Source organism: Calonectris borealis, chromosome 1 (assembly GCF_964195595.1).
Source record: "Calonectris borealis chromosome 1, bCalBor7.hap1.2, whole genome shotgun sequence".
Classification (NCBI taxonomy): domain Eukaryota; kingdom Metazoa; phylum Chordata; class Aves; order Procellariiformes; family Procellariidae; genus Calonectris; species Calonectris borealis.
In genome coordinates, this window is record NC_134312.1 from 160,709,896 (window position 1) to 160,730,018 (window position 20,123).

The 20,123-nt window shown below is 36.6% G+C and overlaps 1 protein-coding gene across 5 annotated transcripts in view; it reads right to left on the reverse strand.

Annotated features, from left to right (window-relative positions):
- The window catches only part of TM9SF2 (transmembrane 9 superfamily member 2), a 29,810-nt gene that overhangs the window by 2,131 nt on the left and 7,556 nt on the right, over positions 1-20,123 (reverse strand). Inside the window, exons 5-17 of one of the 5 annotated variants that reach the window (XM_075137936.1) lie at positions 16,535-16,664; positions 14,776-14,900; positions 13,776-13,887; positions 11,114-11,193; positions 10,914-11,022; positions 10,657-10,789; positions 10,295-10,414; positions 8,342-8,399; positions 7,539-7,698; positions 5,878-6,029; positions 4,715-4,826; positions 3,919-4,090; positions 401-537 (exon numbers count right to left, since the gene is read on the reverse strand). In XM_075137936.1, the coding sequence (XP_074994037.1) occupies positions 431-537; positions 3,919-4,090; positions 4,715-4,826; positions 5,878-6,029; positions 7,539-7,698; positions 8,342-8,399; positions 10,295-10,414; positions 10,657-10,789; positions 10,914-11,022; positions 11,114-11,193; positions 13,776-13,887; positions 14,776-14,900; positions 16,535-16,664 (1,570 nt within the window). In that variant the 3' untranslated portion in view covers positions 401-430. Of the gene's footprint in view, positions 1-400; positions 632-3,918; positions 4,091-4,714; positions 4,827-5,877; positions 6,030-7,538; positions 7,699-8,341; positions 8,400-10,294; positions 10,415-10,656; positions 10,790-10,913; positions 11,023-11,113; positions 11,194-13,775; positions 13,888-14,775; positions 14,901-16,534; positions 16,665-20,123 lie in introns of those variants that run through there. The other 4 variants (XM_075137945.1, XM_075137964.1, XM_075137954.1 and 1 more) reach the window with 4 other exon arrangements.

A 20,123-nucleotide genomic window follows, 5' to 3' on the forward strand; every position in this document is an offset into this window, starting at 1 on the left:
TTTGCTAAATTGCTAATATGCTTTTTCGTTTAAGAAACTGGAGAACTGCCTGTCCCTTTACCCTGCCTCTAACTTTTTCTGTAAAACCTTATCTCAAAGCACTTCAGTAAATCTCAGAGAACTGAGCATATCCACCTTTGAATGTTTATCAACCTAAATGGAAAAAAATATTCTTAAATCTTAAGAAATATGACTATTCCCTCAAATTAAAGGATAATTTGCACTTAATCTTGTGGGAAGTAGATAAAAAAATCATTAAGCATATGATGTTTCAAAGTTCTAACTGTTTGGTTAACTTCACGTGTATTCTCCCCTAATTTCAATATAGAAACTGAAAATTTCAAAAAACGAAAGCATACAAACTCTGAAAGCTTAGTTCAAGTTGCACAGCATAACTCACATGTCATTTGTATGTAATTAGGACAGTGGACTACCACAGAAAGCATCTCAAGGGGTCCGAGAGTAAACCACCTCTTCTTTCCATGCTTGTGAACCTACCCTGAAAAGGACTCCCCAGATTTGCTGGCAGGCGCTGAACTGGTCAATTGAAAGTGAACATGTGAGCAAAGGAAAAGGGAGATGCACTGGACACGTCTTAATGCCTCTAGACGATGTCATGCGACATGACTGACTTGAAAGAATAAGGGCAAAAGATGGAAATTATATGGGTACCTTATGCGCTGAAAGGCAGCTAAACCAAGTCTCAGCATAGAAAATTTACTGTAAATCCCCTTTATCTTGAATGTGTGCGCTCCAGAATTACTGTATGCATCCAAAGTAAACAGATTGAACAACAGAGACAGGGTAAACACAATTCTGGTTTTGGCCAAAACTGTTTACTGTTAAAGGCAGACGTGCTGAATATCTATTGGAAAAGCTAGTGAAACTAAATTAATTGACCTTACACTTATGCAAGGCCTAATTATTTTTTCATGCTATTTTATAAGTTTGCACCATATTTAAAATTAAAACTACATACAGCAGTACACATTCATTTCTAGTTGAACAACCATGCATTCTTAAATTCTTTAGTTCAATGACACTATTAGTAAACCCAAATCACAAATAAAGGTTAAGAGAAAGACAGGGCAAGAAATAAGACTGAGAGAGAAAGGGAGGCAGAATCTCTGATCTACACATTCAAAATTACTTCCTAACCAGTACACAAAATATAAATAAAAGTAGAGATGATGTGTAACTTACAAAACACCCGCAAGCAATGCCAAAACACATTAGACTGACTTAAAAAGGATGGAAGATAAAACTAACCACTTTTGGAACACAGCTTGATCACTTTTCAAAGAGATTATATAATGTACTCAAGTCCCATTCCCTCCTTTTAACAGGCAATGACCCAAGAAACTCCTTGCAGGCTCTTGCTCCTGTTCATCATCATCTGCATTCAGTCGTGGTGCACAAACTACTTCAATATTTCCTAAGCTGAAATGGCAATGTCTTTGAAATTAATATTTGGTTACGCTTAAAATGAACACCATTCTCAAACGTCAGTTCTTTTCCCACTAGATTTTTTTTGTTCTCCTACATTAAGTGGAAATGAAAATTTTACTTATAGTTCTAGTGAGATCTGTATTAAAAGCTCTGATGACAAGCCATTTGTGTTCTAGCAGGCCTCAAAATATAGCCTTTATAGCTGTATACATAAACCCATATCAAAGCCTCCGGGACAACCAGGGGATCAGGCCCAGCCAGCACGGGTTCATGGAAGGCAGGTCCTGCTTGACCAACCTGATCTCCTTCTATGAGCAGGTGACCCGCCTCGTGGATGAGGGAAAGGCTGTGGATGTGGTCTACCTGGACTTCAGTAAAGCCTTTGACACTGTCTCCCACAGCATTCTCATAGAGAAGCTGGCGGCTCACGGCCTAGACAGGTGCACTCTTCGCTGGGTAAAAAACTGGCTGGACGGCCGAGCCCAGAGAGCTGTGGTGAACGGAGTTAAATCCAGTTGGCGGCCAGTCACGAGCGGTGTTCCCCAGGGCTCAGTTTTGGGGCCGGTCTTGTTCAATGTCTTTATCAATGATCTGGACGAGGGGATCGAGTGCTCCCTCAGTAAGTTTGCAGAGGACACCAAGGTGGGGGGGAGTGTTGATCTGCTCGAGGGTAGGAAGGCTCTGCAGAGGAACCTGGACAGGCTGGATCGATGGGCTGAGGCCAACTGTATGAGGTTCAACAAGGCCAAGTGCCGGGTCCTGCACTTTGGCCACAACAACCCCAGGCAACGCTACAGGCTTGGGGAAGAGTGGCTGGAAAGCTGCCCAGCGGAAAAGGACCTGGGGGTGCTGGTTGACAGCCAGCTGAACATGAGCCGGCAGTGTGCTCAGGTGGCCAAAAAGGCCAATGGCATCCTGGCCTGTATCAGAAATAGAGTGGCCAGCAGGAGCAGGGAGGTCATCATGCCCCTGTACTTGGCACTAGTGAGGCCACACCTCAAATCCTGTGTTCAGTTTTGGGCCCCTCACTACAAGAAGGACATTGAGGTGCTGGAGCGTGTCCAGAGAAGGGCAACGAAGCTGGTGAAGGGCCTGGAGCACAAGTCTTATGAGGAGCGGCTGAGGGAACCGGGACTGTTTAGCCTGGAGAAGAGGAGGCTGAGGGGAGACCTTATCGTGCTCTACAACTACCTGAAAGGAGGTTGTAGGGAGGTGGATGTTGGTCTCTTCTGCCAAGTAACTAGTGATAGGACGAGAGGAAATGGCCTCAAGTTGCGCCAAGGGAGGATTAGATTGGACATTAGGAAAAATTTCTTTACTGAAAGAGTGGTCAAGCACTGGAACAGGCTGCCCAGGGAAGTGGTTGAGTCACCATCCCTGGAAGTATTTAAAAGACGTGTAGATGTGGCGCTTAGGGACATGGTTTAGTGAGCATGGTGGTGTTGGGTTGACGGTTGGACTCAATGATCTTAGAGGTCTTTTCCAAACTTAATGATTCTATGAATCATTAAACTTATTCATAAACATGAAGCTTGAATCATTTAAAGCATCGATCAGTTCAAAGTACTTTCAAAAATACTGCTTTGTAGGGTTAAGTCCACAAAGACTGATTACATTCTGTTGGAACAGAATTTAATATTTTTAAGATTTTTGGGGAGTTGGTGGTTGCTGCCTTCTTGCATGAGAGTTTGAAAGGAGACTTCTTGCATCTTTCACTGCCATTCCTCCACCCCAAACAAGGCATAAGTGTGTCTTACTGAAGATTCCTTTTCAGTACTGAACATGACAAAGGAAGGTTTTGTCACCTCATCTCACTTCCTGAAGAGGAAACTGAAGTGCAGCAGCTAAGACAGGTGCTTTTCCAAAAGCTCACAATGAAGATGACAAGGTTCTAACACCATCAGAAAAAGGTTAAGAAGTTCTGTCTGCTTCCCCTGCTACTTCAATGCAATTGGGAAAGAAGGTAAAGAAGTTCCGGAAGAGAGCAAATGAAAAAAAAAAAAGTAAAAAACCCCAAAAAAGTATTCTCTGTCAACTTTTACTCTTCCTTCCTCCTATTCCACAGAAGCTGCATTTTTTTCCTTAACTGACACTAACTTTAGACTTGATTGTGTGTGATTTGAAGTGTGCTTCTCCAAAGACAACTAATTTAAAAAATTGAGTTTGTCACATGACTAACATAGGAATGAAATCTGGAGAAGTATTTATCACATTTAAAGGCATGATATTTGAAGATCTAATTATAGGCCACACCTCAAATTAGCAGTAGTTTTGCCTCATCCTCACTTACTCTCTTTCACTAAAATTTGTGATCAGAGAGTTGCAAAATGCTACACAACTACCTGGAAAAAAATCAAAGACTTTATATATAAATTTATGATCCTGTATCAAGATAAGTTTTGCCAAGGATTCTGCTGTGCAAAGCTAAAGCTAGACTCAACATTTAAAATTAAGGTTCAATATACTTACCTGTGAAAAGGAAGAAGATCAAAACCATAATCATGGTATAACCGAAATATAAAATGGTGCTAGCTGTTCCTGTGATTTGCAGTTTAGAAAAAAAATAATGTATTGCATATATTAGGAAATAAACCGCAGTGAAACCACTAGTGAGAAATGAACGCCACTGCCAGTGATAGTCCTAGAAGGGGTGGGAAAAAGAAATACGTATGAGTAGTATTCCATATACCTCTAACGCACTAACCCTATTACTGAATGCAGAGCTACTACTTCTATTATTACTTTATCATAAATTAAGTTTTTATAGTTTTTATCTACAGAAAAAAACTATATATAATCAATACTGAGTTAACTACACCATTCACAATTAGAGATAAGAAACCTAAAGATCAGTATCAAATAGGCAAAAATCTAAAAACCCAAATAAGCCAGACCTACTACTGCCAGCCACAGAGATTTTCTTCCCCACCCTCCCTCACCCTAAGGTTGGGCATGTGCAAAAATGCACTTTGAACAGAGTTAATGGATTAGTTTAGCATCTTCAGAAAACAGGGAGTTAAGACTTTAAAGACGAGATATCTGACTTAGTAGTACTCGGTGCAGGGTTTTAGTATTTGTTACGAGTTTTGCCAAAAGTAGCCTGCTTCACTTCTGCTTCACTTTCTAAAGACGTGATTTAAGGACATACAGTAACTGTGTTTATGTTGAATTCTGGAATACTTATTTCCAATTACAAAAGCCTTAAAATTTTTTGGAAGCATCCTTAAAACAGTATCGAGTATGAATCCTGAAGAATATTTCTTACCTCTGCGCATAGATGGAAGTAGCAGAGCAATATTGTGGCCTCAGAACATGTAATAACCAAAATAATGAATACCAGAAACAGGAAGCCAAACATGTAATACATCTGGTGAGACCTATAAAAGGGAGTTTAAAAAAAAAAAATTAAAATGGACACTGTGCTAATATTATTTCTTCATATGCAATAATATCACCTTCATTTTAAGTATTCCCCTTCCTACTGAGGTACTGTCAGTTGTGTGGCCATACGATTGGGTAATTTGTCTTCTACCTGAAGAATAGGAGCCTCAGCAGCTCAGACTGAAAACAGCGAGAAAGCAAGCCCAAAGCGTGGTCCTGGTTGGGATTTTAGGGAAAGAACTGACTAGACATAATGAGTGAAATTACAGTTCCAGTGAAGTCAGCGTGACCTCTTCCACTGACTTCAGCAGAACTTGGATTTCAGCTCACATTTCAATCAAAGGGGCAGAGCTGCAAGATAACAAGAAATGTCAAATGCTGTAGCTGTCTACGTTGGGTAGAGGCACCTATTCAAGGTTCAGAAACAGTTTAACAAGATCCAATAACTAAATTGTGCCAGAAGGAAGACAAATTCCTCACAGTAGATTAGTTTGTCAGTATGCTATGAGTTCACATAAGAATTCACTTACACAGGACTAGTCTTTGGTGCTTTGATTTTTAAAAGAATTACTCTCTGGAGCCTTTATAAAGATTTCACAAAACTCGTTCTTGTTTCTTTTTTCTCCCAAGAGTAGTAGTACTTTTCTAGCTCAACAACAACTATAACAACAAAAAAACCTCAAGTCAATTTTAATACACTTACTACTCTCAAGTTATATGCCATATCTCAGCTTCAGAGCTGCTTCCACATATGAAGTCATAGGAGTAGCATGAGAAAACTAGCTATTTGAATATTGTAGGTCAGCTGTAAATTGCTAAGCATATCACAGCCACTTCTCCACATACCTCGACAAGCAAAACAGGCACTGAATATCTTCTAAACCACAAAACGTTAAAAAGATGTTAACATTTAAATTTTTATTGAACCAGTACGTGGTAACCCTGCATCACCAAAAATCAGTCAAAGCATCCTGAAGAAAAACTTTCACAAAAAAAATTATCACCTTTTATGACCGAGAAAATTCAAATAGATCATGGTTAACTTACCAAATACTATTGAGAATAAAGAACAACTGTATAAAGATACATCCAAAAGGCAGAATCCCTCCCATGATAATGCCAGGTAACGGCTTTGTATAGAATGATTGCTCAGGAATCTGACGAGGAATTTGATTTGTGCGAACAGGATGTTCAATAGCCTTTAAACGATAATAAGAAATTGCTAAATAAATACCATGTCAAACTAGAGCACCGCCTTTTTGCTTTCTTTTTGAAATGTGTGGTGGCAAAAGTCTACTATTTTTTTGAGCATGCGCATACCCAGCTATCACTACATCTGCTTTTGCTACCAGCCTACCTACCAACATTCGCTAGGCAAACAAGCTAAAAGACAGCTCTTATTGAAAACAAAGCCATAGATCTTTTGGACTTCCCTTTTTACGATTACCTATCTATGGTAATGGTTACAGAGCCTGAGCTGATTTCTCACTTTTTAGCTGGGGGATAGCGGTGGTGCAGACTCTTGCTTTCCCCTTCTAAAAATCCCTGTATGTTGTTTTTCAGGATTTACTCCAAGAATCACATTAGGGTAAACTTACAATCTGGCAATTAAATCCTAACTGAAGATGCATACATAGATCATCATGGTGGGAGAAAAAATTTAAGGCAGATAAATGCATACTTTGCCGTCTTTCCCCTTTTGTAAAGATTGCATCAAGAGCATCAATAGGTACTTGCTAGGTACTTGCTTTCTGGTTTGATTTTAACATATTTGTGACACCTGTCACATTGCCTTATAGTTTACCAAATCCTCCTTTCTTAAAGGAACTGCCTCTGTACAATGCAGGGCGGTTTGCTGGAATTTCAACCTGGTTATCAGAAAAAAACCACTGAATTCCAGTTAAGAAAAAATGGATAACTACAATCAACTTTAAACATGCCTTCTAAGATACTTAAATATTCTCTGAAGGTATTCTATGAGAGCTACAGAGAGCTGGAACTCTGGCTTCCTATACAGGAAAAAACACAAAAATATCTGAACACAAAAATATCTTTAAGATTGTGGGGCACAGTAAACTACTTTTTAAGCAAAAATGGAAGAACTGATTTCACTATTTAAGAAGGTTTGGTCACCAGTGTCACAAAAAGCCCTCATATAAATAAGTAAAATCGGTCAGTTTAGGACTAAATCCCAATTAATGTCTGCCAAGCAGCGATAACCATTTACAGAACACTTATGCAAAGAGATTTCACAAGATCTCTAGCAATTTGGTAAGAAAATATCCTTCTAAAGGATGTAGAGGGCGGATAGGAACAAAAAACATGGGGGAAAACCAGAAATGCTTAAGTTGCTTTCCCTTATGCTTGGCTGGGTCGACTAAATTTTTTAACAATGGAAGAGATGCTAATTAAAATAAAGAATGCCCAAATCACTGCTTTATTTGCTGCAGTCACTCAATCAAATACAATGATAACCCTAATCATTGCGGAGAATTATCACCACCACCAACCGAGTATCAAAGTCTTGGAATCCCAAGACTGGATATCTAATGCAGCTTCTAAAGAAACTGAACAGGACTGGAGCTGACAATGCAACTAGCTTAGGTGCTACCTCAGTCATAGTCTATACAGTGAAAAACATATATGTGTGTATGCATCTGCATATGTGTATACATACACTTACAAAACAATTTCTCAAAAACACTTACGTTTTTCTTAAAACCAAAATAGGCACCAATAAAAGTCAGCGGTACAGATATGCAAAACCAGAGTGCCAAAATAGCAACCAAAGTACCAAACGGAATAGCTGCTGAAGAGCCTTCTCCCCAGAGAATGAGGTTCATGATAAAAAAATCTGCAAATACAATTCTGAAAAATACATAACACACTTAAAGCATAGAAATACTCCTTAATATTTAATAACATTAACAAAACAATAGCACTGTATTAAGATTTTAGTGAAAATCTCTGTTAAAATGAAGTGACACACACAAAATATCAAAATGAAGAGGTCAAACAAACAATTCTTTATTAATCTAGTGGGATTGAACTCCAGCAGGAGCTGACGTTCCAACTAAGCAATTTCAAATACATGCTTGTCTTAACTACACTTCAGGGTAAGACTGCTTGCTGTGATTAAGTAGAAAAATTTATCACAGTGTTTATACAGTATATGACACTATATAAGGCCAACTACAGTGTGGTTAGAGAAACAGCCTAGACAGTAAAAGAAAGCAATGAAGAAGTGTGCCTGTCTAAAACGTACTAGTATCATAATGCTCTTTCTTAATCAACCTTTTCATGTGGTGAAAGTAAACAAATGCTTACTAAAAAAAATTGTATCTAAGGATAATATGCCATTAACATATTAATCTTTATCAAAAGCGCTGTGATATTCTTGTAGCTTCTGGAATAATAGGATTTACTTGTATAGCTGAAACTTAAAAATTAGCTATGCATATCAGAGAAGTGTAATTTAATTCTTTTAATCATGGCGATATTCTCAACTTACCCAGGACAAAGGAATGATGTCAGCAGGACATTTGTTTTCCATTTCTCACCTCCAAATGCTGTATTAAAACATTTTACAGTCATCAAAACATGCATTAAACTCACAACTATTAATTTTCTAGTCCATTTACCTGTTATACTTAGCTTGCAAATACTCAAATAATGTGCTATCATGCCCAAGTTTAAAACAGTAAACTAAATCTTTAGTAATAAAACTGAATTCCCTCATCATATTGATTAATCACAGAGCTTCAAAGCGAAGCATCAAAGCAAGGTCACGAAAAGTATCCCAACTAAATAAACTGGGTCTCTGACCACTTTATCTGTTAAAAGGAGGAAGCAGATTTGCAGTACTTTTTAAGTGATTAAAAACCAGTTTAAACCTGGAGTGATTAAGAAGTTTAAGCTTTCTAGCAGCATTTGACTGCAGGTTTCAGTAGGAAAAAAATATATAAATATGTGAAAAGCAAGCTTAACAGTCTTCTTGAAATAATTCTTGTCTAAGAATCTTAGAAGAAAGACAGGGCTAACACGCTTACAGGAAATAGTGATGGTCTCTTAATAGCATTAAGCAGTGGTGATACCAAAAGACCAAAGATAGCTTTATTAAGAAAATCTTTATGAATTTGCACTACGCTGATAAAAATTATAGTCAGTATACTTCCAAATGAAAATATCCTGCTGGAATTCAGTGAAGCTGACAATTTCATTTGAGCACTACCATAATGACATGCTTCTTTACTTCAAGAGTCAGAAGTGATTATGGTTAGAGTGATTTTAATTAGGTTTCTATTTCTTCAGAAAATCTTGGTAGAACATAGGCACAGGTTATTAAGATTAACCATTTAATTTCAACTCAGGTTTCACTTTTTAAACGCAATGCTGGAAAAAAAAAAACCCACTTTTAAAACGGGATATCCATTTCAGTTGCATTTTGGTTTATGTCTCACGTTACTTTATCTGTATACTATAAGGAGAAACACATTCATGTTTACATGCTCTATACAGGGTATAGACCACCTCGTGTTATAACAATAATATCTCTGGATTGGTCACTCACTGTCTTAGTAGTTAAAACCAATATTCAAGTATCAAATAAGTGATTCCCAATAAGTATAATATGAAATGTAATTATTATTAGCTACATCTACACTAAAGATACTGGATTCAATTTACCATCAATAGACTTCAAAATATCCTTCAAAACACATAACATAAAGCATGATATAAACAATTATTCTGTCCTCAATTATGCTCTTAGTCCAAAAGTCTTCTTCCATTTAAGTCTAATTGGCTTGAAGAGAAGGACAAGGAATAGTTCACTATGACATCACTACCACTGTGGAAGAACTCCCTACAAAATATAACACCAATGGTTGTCCCCACATGAAATTAATGCCCAAACACACTTAGATGCCCAAACACCACTGGGCTGATTTCTACCACTACAGAACAGCTAATAATCCTTCCCCCCCTACGCCCCTACCACAGTCTGATAAACACCATTCTCCCAAAGACCTAGAAACCAGCTAAAAAGAGGAGACAAATCTCAGGCATGCAAGAATAGAGGTTCATGATTTGGGGAAAAAAAATGTTATCAAGCAACATTGATGGCTAAAACTAAATGCAAGTTAACACCCCTCCCCCAACTGTAGGAAATAGAAATACAAAACTGTCTGGTGTAATGAGCTTAGTATTAGTAAAATGGAATTTGCTTTCCAATTCCATAAATACATAGTAGCAAGAGCAATTCAGGGTCTTCAGGCATGATTGCATCAAAACCAATGTAACCATGTCAGTGTTCTATATGTGTTTTCTGTTGTAACGGTAAGTACGTTTCTCCATCTTGCCCTGAGGGAAATTACAAACAGTACTGGAAAATAAAAATCAGTTCTGTGATGATAATTTACTTTAATGAACTTAAGCCCTGTCACTTTAAATAACTTTTACTCACATTTGTAGAATCTGGCAGCAACATAACCAGCTGGAGTTCCAAGCAGTACCCACAAAACTACAGCACAGGTCATTAGAGCTCCCCGGTTAGCAGGTGACAAAAATCCCAGGCAAGCAAAAACTATGAAGCAGAGATGCACAATTTTGGAAAGTAATTATACATTTGACAAAGCCAGTACATCAGTTATCTTAAAATCTGTGGATACTTAGTTGCATGTCTATTATATCAGTTCAGCTGTTTCTAATCTTAGACTTTTAAGAAATTTCTAGACAAAAACTATATTGCTATTTTTACTAGTACCTTGCGATTAGCAGTGAAAGATCATCTGTACTCAACTAACGCCTCCCCACTTTATTACTTACACAGGGTAACAAAAGTCATTATTAAGATCTGTGTGCCAGAGCCTAGAAAAACAGACAACAGCATTCCTTTTCTTGGGGGCCTGAAAATATCACCATGAACCAGTTTCCAGCCAAATTCTTCCTGAGCATCTTCCTGTAAAGGAAAATACACCTATTTTAATACAGTAGATTGCCATTTAAATAGCCTGTTACAGAAACAAATTTAGCTGAAAAAATTACATTCCAAATAAATTTTAGGAGGTACATTTCAGACTTACAGTGGAATCCATCTGATTGTATCTTGCAATGTCTTTATGCAGTGTCCTCAACATAATCATAGCTACCATTCCAGACAGAAAGAGGACAATCACCAAGGAATTCATAATACTGAAGTAAAAAAAAAAATTAAAAAATCATCATTCAAATTGCAATGTAAACACTTCAGTACAGTACAATTGAAGACAAACTTTCTTCTCACCTAAACCATTGAATGTGAGTGTGAGGCATGGATTCCAAAATATAATCCCATCTTGATGCCCACCTTATACTTTTTTCTTCCTGAAAGAGTAAACACATCAGTTTCAGATACAGTCAGTATCCAACTTAAATTTACAAGTTGATGTTCATGCAAAGAAATCTTAAATCTCATGACAAATTGAAAATTTAATTTTGCATGCCTTAAAGGGAATAGTTTAATAACAACTACCTAAAACAAACCTAAGATTTGACCATAGAATCTAAACGAAAATGTTTTCTGAATAGTATTGAGAACCCATGTCTTCTTAGGACATAAAGGCATATCAAATTAAATTTAATTGTGCTTCCTCCCTTCAAGGATTACATTAATTCATCTGGAATTCAAACAACAAGCAGAATAACAAAGAATATGCATTTTTTAGCTTAAGTCAACACCACGGACACTGAGAAACTAAGCTCTGCTATATAGTCTCCAGCATAATGTCCCACTTTTTAGATAGTGCTCTGTCCAAATTATCCTTTGCTTTGATACAACCTTGTTTCAGTACCAACTACCAAGTCAATTACATTCAGCTTATACTGCAGGACAGGTGGGGAGACAATACTACAAAACTTACATTGTTAGCAGAAGGAAACAAATTATTCCTTCATGCATTTCAGCTGATTACACTTATTCAGACTGAACATTCATTGATCAGAAGCACTTCAAAAAGAGCATTTCTTTATTTTATTTTGCAGAGTAAACATGAAAAAAGGAATAAACAGTGCTGATCAACCTAAAGACTGCCATTAAACAAACCAGAAACACTAGTATCAATTAATAAAAATGGCTAGGTGTTTTTCTGACAGGATGTTATTTTAGTAATTTATAACATACAAGAGCAAGAGTGCTTTCCAGTAAATCCAGTTTTTGAAAATATAAAAACTAGTGGGTTAACAAATTTAGCCAAGATCAAATATCTAGTTCACTGAGGTAATAAAACTAGGTCTCAATGCAAGCAACAAGTTTCTAAACCAGTGTCAACGATTCTAGGACAGAACTGCATTTTTCCCCATACCTACACTGCCTTCTTTCTGTCTTCCTGAGGTGACCTGATCTGCCAACCCAATGGAATTTCAGAAAACGACCTCCAAGTGATGTAACATTGTGCACATGACAGTAACACACACAGCTGGGCATGTCTTTTTTTTTTTTTTTTTGATAAACAATATGAAGCTTAGCATGAAGCTAAGGTCATTCTTAAATACTAACTTCTCACAGGTTTCCAGCAGTACTTGTTTTTCAGTATACAAATTAATTTCACTCATCAACTGATATAATTTCTCAAAATATAATTATTAATCATACATAATACAACCCCTTCTGAATATTTTTCCTTATATTATTTACTGTATTTTGAACTCTACCATGTAATTCAGTACATTACTAGAGTAAAGAATGATCATGGGTAATTCTTCAAACACTGCTATAACAGCCTGTAAGAGATAAAAAGCATTTATGCCTGAGACAGCATGGTGATATAATGATATTACAAGACCAGTGCTTTACTGCGTACTTCTTATGACAGTGGATCCCACACCCTAACTCAACACTACCCTCCAACTAACTTTAAAGATCAACTATCTAGTCTCCATTTCAGCACAGTTGAACTGAATCCTACAGCAGGCTATAAATCTAGAATTAAGATAGATATATGAACAGCTTTAATATGACAATGGCCTATCATTTTGAAAGACACCGCTGGCCTTGCAATCAGAACAAGAAAAAGGATAAATAAAAATTGCCCTATTGCTACTTTGAATCTATTACTTGCCAAGATTCTGATTAAAGTCCATGAAGCCAAAAAAAAAAAAAAAAGGAAGGCGTAGACTCCTTCATATCCAGAAGGACCACAGATCTGTTGAGGCTGACAATATGAAGTGCTGTGTGTGAGCTATCCCTTCATACACAGGGAGTCACATATTCCCTACATACACAGGGAGTCAAGAAACTCAGTTAGTTATAATCTGCTCTCTTTTTAGTGAGTCACTTGTATTTTGAGTAGACTAATAGGGAAACAGTTTGGGAAAGAGTGGGAAGCTTTGGGAAACAGTTTGTCCAGCAAACTCCATTTAAAAAAAAAACAACACATCTCTTGCTTGTCATCAGAATGAGACATATTCAAGTATCACTGCTCCCTACAGCTGCCTGATATACTGCTCCTCTGTCTTTAAATAGAGAGTAGCGGAACAAAGAATATCAGCTTCCTACTCTTTTGCAAATTTCCATGGGAAGAAGACCTTGAAGAAAAGAAAGCTTTTGCAGTAGGAGAGCAGAAAATGATCAGCTTCAACCTACCTACAACACTAATTTGCTGAAACACACCATTTCTCAAACTTAGCGCTTGGATTGAAAAATAATCTACCAGACAACCTAGGTAAACATGGAAAGTGTGATTCTTTTAACAAACACATACACATTTCACATTCAGTGTGGAGGGAGTGGTATGCAAAATCGTAAAGTATGTGGTTGAATCCCAAGCCATCTCTGACATTCCAGTTCAAATAAAGCTTTAAAACCACAAATTTACTATTCCGAGATAATTTTAATCGTCCATCTTTATAATTCAGAGTACTAATGCATGATTTTAAGAAGTTACTACCACAGAAAGCTTAGTACTCACTTGAAAAGAAACTGAGTATGTGTAAGCGATTTTGATTTCTCCATTAGCCTTATTACTTATATCCATAGGTACTCCTGAGCAATCAGGGTTGTCTGGATGAGTATGCTTGTAACTGCAAGATGAAAAAACACAGAATGAAAGCTGCTTCACTGACAACACTCTTAAGAAAGAATTCATTCATCTTAGATAAACATCAATTTCATCTGGGATTCTTCCCTGAAATATAAAAAGTGTTCTTAATGCCTCATAAATTTCAGAACTCATAAGAAATGTATCATAAGCACAGGACTCTGATACTTAAACTTTTTAAACAATAGTTGTCTCTTCTAAAAAGAAAACTATAGAGCGCACAGTCTCTAAAGCAGAGCACCAAAAATTAAGGAGGTCTGAGTACTGCTAAGAACCTCCAAAACACTCAAAAAGTTACAACAACAGAATTACTAACTTTTGTCAGAAAAAAATACTTTCATCATGATGCTGGACCAACAAGGCAACAAGCTCAGTTATACCAAGAATACAAAAGAAAGGAAAGACAAGATGCTGAGAAATAATAAAACAGACATCAGTTGTACAAAAGCCACATAGACACCAGAACAACTGACGAGTGTATTTGTGAAATCATTCCATTCAAATCCTGATTGCTGAAGACATCAAATGTTGCACTCTGATTACTCCTGCCTCAGGCACTGGTGGCCTATTCCGTCACAAGACAAAATGTTCTCCAGTAGGGAAATGAGGGTTGCTTCACTGAACACATGCTACTTCCAGGTTTTATTTTATCTTTTTTTTTGGCCCAAATAGGAAATAGTGCACAAAGATCTATCGAACTCAGAACAAAATTATGTTAGACTGTCCTACATTAGACTACATCAATCAACAGGAAAGCTGATCTACAGGTCACATATCTGAAAACATTTCTGACTAGCAACAGGTCCCCAAATCAAAGCAAGTACCCTGGGATGGACCACTGTTTGATGACAAGTTATTTCCGAGTACTAACCTTTTTGGTTCAAGTTTAGCAGCAACTAGTCTTGCTCCCAGAGCTTCATTTTCCACAACATGGTAATATATTTTTATGTCAACATGGTTGAAGATATAAAAAGTATCTTTTTCATGAAATTCTGACTGCAGTGATAAAAGATGGTGTTAAACAATCAAAAAGATAAAGACATCTAAAAGCCTTAGGCAGAAGCTTACATAACAGAATTTTAGACTGTGTACAGTTTTTCTGTCAAGAAGTTCTCCTACAAGATGAATGCGGGATTCTGGGAATACAAAGACGGTAAAGTCTTTGCATTAAAGCCTTGCATTAAAAAGGCAAACCAGAAAAGTTAATGCTAAGAACTGTCTACTACAGTTGAAAAGTAGAAATAATTTATTTATTAAATAAATATTATGTATTTAAATATAAAATGTATTTATAAATATATTTATTAAAATATTTCAGTAGCTGAAGATGTCCCATTTTATTTAATTGAAGTAGCAAACTGAATAGATAACTATGTGACAACTTTCATATCAGAAGCGTTTCATACACATCAGCTATTTTAAAACAATGTATATATTTTTCATAGATTAAACAGAACCTCCCAAGACAAACAATGCAAATAATGGCTCTCTGTGACAGAACCACCTTGACATTTGAAACCAAAGATGCACAGGGATGAACTGCAAGCAGCAGCCAAGAATGCTGAACACAAATCTCAGGTGAAGGGAAACATCAGCTTGGAATTTAGTCAGTTAAAGAGGTTGTTAAACAAGCATTATGTCTACTGAAGTTCCATTAGTACTTCTTCAGGATTCTATCCCCACCTCTTTCCACAAAACACCTTAATTATAAGAACAGTTCTGTAAACAATGTGTTCTTCTACAGTCCTTCAGTTACTCCTTCAAAGATTATTTTCCTTTTATTAAAAACAAGTATTTAAACAAGATTAAAAGAATATTGCCAGATTACAGATTTGATCATAAATGTGTTTCCAGCATCCATTCATATGGAGCCTCTGAAATCAATTCATTATGGAGAAAAGGAAACAAAATTAGAAACTGTAGAAACCGTCGTCTTTGGTAAGATCCATTAAGTAAAACTAACCATTTTGGTAAAACGAAAAACCTATTCCAGGTCCTCAGTGACCTCTCCATGGAAGAGGTCTGCGGTAATCTAAAGACATCTCGGATTTTCTATAGCGTTCTTATCTCCATAATACATACAGTGCATTTATCTGGACCTCCACAGTTAATCCAATAGATCTCTCTCTCACTGTAGAAGCTTTGTTCACTCAGAAATCTTAAATTCTGCCTTCTTCTGTTAGCCCTCACAGTTTTAGGGAAACCAATCCTTCAAGAAGTATTAATTTCCATGCAAAGGTACAAACATGTCTATGCAAACCTGCTTCCATGAAAACACTTCTATCTCACAAAAACGTAAAGTCCAAGCCTTCGAATGTTTAGACTTCGTAGGCAATGAAGGGTGACATGTTTTTCTTCTCTTTCACTCTTTACAGGTACTAAATGCTATGCATGTTTATCTCTTCCCTCTATCTTTTAGAGCCCTTCTGTATTATGCAACCGAAGAGACAAAGATCTTAGGCTCAGATGAGGCTTACAAATTGTGGTACTTGCAGAGATACCTTACCTAGTTTTAGGCAACACGGGTTCTTAAGATAGTGGGGACTCACCATAGAAACAGGACATAGGAGAAATGCCAGTCTTTAAATTAGTAAAAAGGGGATATTAAAAAAATAATTGCATAAACATACATTAATAACACAGGCATCTTTTGGACGGCCATCTTCTGTAATGTAACAACCAATAGGAAAACCAGGATTGCAGAACCTCTGGCCATCTTCAACATCATAACACCAGGTCACAGGCATGTTGTCCACAATCCTGTAAATGGCACAGTGACATTTCACAATCTTTCAAAATACACGGTGTAATGGAAACAAAACCAGATTAATATTAATCTAACTTTGCTACATTCATTATTGGAAGATTAACTACAAGAATAATACTTCTTTCAGATCTTAACCCATGGAATTGCACTGACTGCCAATGCAGTTTCCAAATGAGATATAAGCATCTAGCTTTCAACTGAAACTTTATTCTGTGTAGAAAAAAAAAAAAATTAAAAAAATCAGTCTATTTCTTCAGAAGGTGGCTTGGAAATAGGAGGCTTACACTCTGTGACCACCAAAACATTCTATTCACTGGACTGGTTTCTGAAGTCCCCTTACAAATATAGCCTAATACATAAAACTCTCCTACTCCAAAGTCATAACAATTTAACATTTCATTATTTTGTCCTTAAAAATGGCCAAAAAAATCCACTAAATTAGCTAAAATGAACTTGATAATTTCAAGTTTCTTTAAGACAAAACACAAAATAAAAAATTTTGCCTACACACACATACATATTATTAATTCTCCAGCTTCCTCATTGCTCTTCCATTGCAAAATACATGTTTCATGGCACTCTTTAAACTTTTATTTTGCATTAAAGCTAAAGTGCAAGTTTGTTGGGTTTGGTTTTTTTTTTTTTTGCTATTTAAGTGAATTCCTGACCATTGACCTCAGTTGCAGTTCCCTGAGAGTATGGGGTATTTTAGATGGTTTACATGAGCAAAAAATTCTAAGCCACATTTGGGAAAGTAATCACTTTCAAACCTCCTTCCATTGTTTACCTGCTGCCTTTACATTAATGCCTCACAAGATTTATATTCATATTACCTAAAAGTCCTGAGCCCAGTAGGTTTATAGTTCAGTTTCAGTGAAAAATTTTTAAAGGAATCCTACACCCCCATGAGGAGTTGTGGAAAATTGTAAGACAATAAGATACAAACAGTATCCAACATGCTACAAATAGTATTAATGTCAAAACCAAAAATATACTTTTAAACATAGAGAAACATACCAAACATGGTCACCTGTCCATGTAAAAGCAACTACTAAAAAAAACCAAACCTGTTTCTTTATGTTATGAAGTGTTTTATCTACCTGAAAGATAAATCCCAAAAGAAAGTCATTCAAAGAAGACTTAAAATTCAGTAGCTGCCCTTAGGGCAACATTAATTGCTCCAAGGTATGCTTTTAAAGGTCAACACATGAAGACATGAGACAACTGCCACTTTTTGTACATCACTAAACCAAAAAAAAAGGACATCCCACTGAAACTTAACAACATGCATTTTTGTAAAACTTATCAAGTTGAATATCCTTTACAACGAAATGTATCATCATTCCAACCACCAGGCTATTAATGTTAACAAATACCTCATACCTGATAATACGTCATCAGGTACTTTTTAATACCTAATAAAACACAGGAATTATGACTTCAGACAACAACAAAGCATTATTTAGTTTGTTGTGTATTGTAACAGTCTCTGAAGTAGTGCTATTTTTTAAAGCACATCAATAGATGGGGGTAAAAAAAGTGGTACGTGGTGCCTTGGTTTACAAAACGTAAGGAGATCTGCTTCATCCCTACCATTAGCTCCCAGACAGAAGTAAGTAGCAACGTTCATGACTCATACTGACACAGTGGAAGAGGTGAAGACAGGCCCTCCAAAAACACAGTTTCCAGGTTCCAAAGACTATCACAGAGCTGCAAACAGCAGCAGCACCCGCCAAATCCTACTCGTTTCACCATGCTACTATAAGGTACAATTAAGTTGCTGATTAGGAGCTATTCCAGATGCAGATTCATTATACTTGGACCATATTTGGAATTTTACCTCCATAATATATGCTACATATAGCTCTTGCTTTTGTTAGTATTTTCATTTCATAATCAAAACCAGGTATAGCACTAACCTACTACTAAAGAGTTTGGCTGGGATAAAGGCTTTCCCTTGCATCTTCTACAGCAAAGACATACTGAGCTGCCTTCAAGCAGCAATGCTGGAACAAATTGATAGTTTAAGCAGCAAATCATTTTTCACAGTTAATCTTCAAATTTAAAATGACTTGAAGAGATTATACATGTGGGGCAAATATGCTATACAACAGATGTTCTTGAGAGACATATAAGAACACTGGTGATGAACATTCTCAGCCAAGATATCAGCATAGCTGTTGAGCCCAATTCAGTATGTCAATTCCTAATCTTATTAAGTGGCTTTTAAAAACCTTAAAAGTACTTTGCACCATCTGTGTTCCCCAGGAATTTTATGATAAATTGAAGCTGGATAATAAACCTCTAATAAATTCTCACTTACGCTACCTTGCTGATCCCTGTACAATATACCCTTGGACCATACTCCTGGACCATGCATCATTCATCAAAAAATCCAGCCACTTCCACTTTTGAAGCTGTGGCTGAGGGGACTATCATTACTGTAACAGACATAAACAGAGATTCTTCATGCCACTGGTTCTGAAGTTTTAGGGCAGTGGGCCTAGCAAAAAACCAAATAGTAGAAGTGCTATTAGAAGAACTAAGAATATAAGAATATGTAAAAGAGTGCCCTAAATTCAAAGGGAAGTTTTCACACTGGAAAATAGAACTACATCTTACTAAAATCTGAGCAGTACTGTCAAGTTAGCTGTACGGCTAAAAAATATACTTGAATACACTAAGTGTATTTGTAAAATAATTTAATCTAAGGGGAAAAAAAATAGTCTAACACACTTTTCTGTGTGATTAGTTTTACATAGTTCTGTTTCAGTTTCTGTATCAATAGTCAGCTCAAGTTTTGGGCCTTCCTAAAAAAGCTGAATCTCTTTCAAAGAGTGACAGGGTCATAGCCTTGGGAAACTATTTTTCATTTATACACCAAAACATATACAAACTTTTAAAGCTGAAGCTTTATGCCACACCAACATGCATCAGTGAAATTCAAAGTGGTGTAAATATAATAAATATATTCAGTTTTTAATAGGAAAATAACTAAATCCAGCATGTTTGAAGCTCTGTTTATTTCAGCATTAGGCTGAAATATACACTCCGAATCCCTGCAAAAGTAGTTGTGCCTTTCAGGGTTTCTTTATTACTTCCTGGTTCACTTACATAAACATATGGCTATTGCCTATGAACCCTTCTGACCTAATCTATCAACTTCCAACGACACTAATTTTCAAGGTTTCCAGAAAGATTTACATCAGCGAGCCACAGTTTATCCCTAAAAAAGGATATCCCATATTGGTTCCCAAGAACAGTAGAAAAAGCACTCACTGCCCTTCCAGCACGGGTGGCTGTTTCAAAACTGAAGAAACAGAATGTGACATTACAGCAAAATATTTAATCACAATGGCAACATTCAACATTTCACCTACATTTTTACTAATATATCCAGAAAGTTTTCATCTAATTAGATGAAGACCGAAACCTTTGTTTCTGTGAAGCAG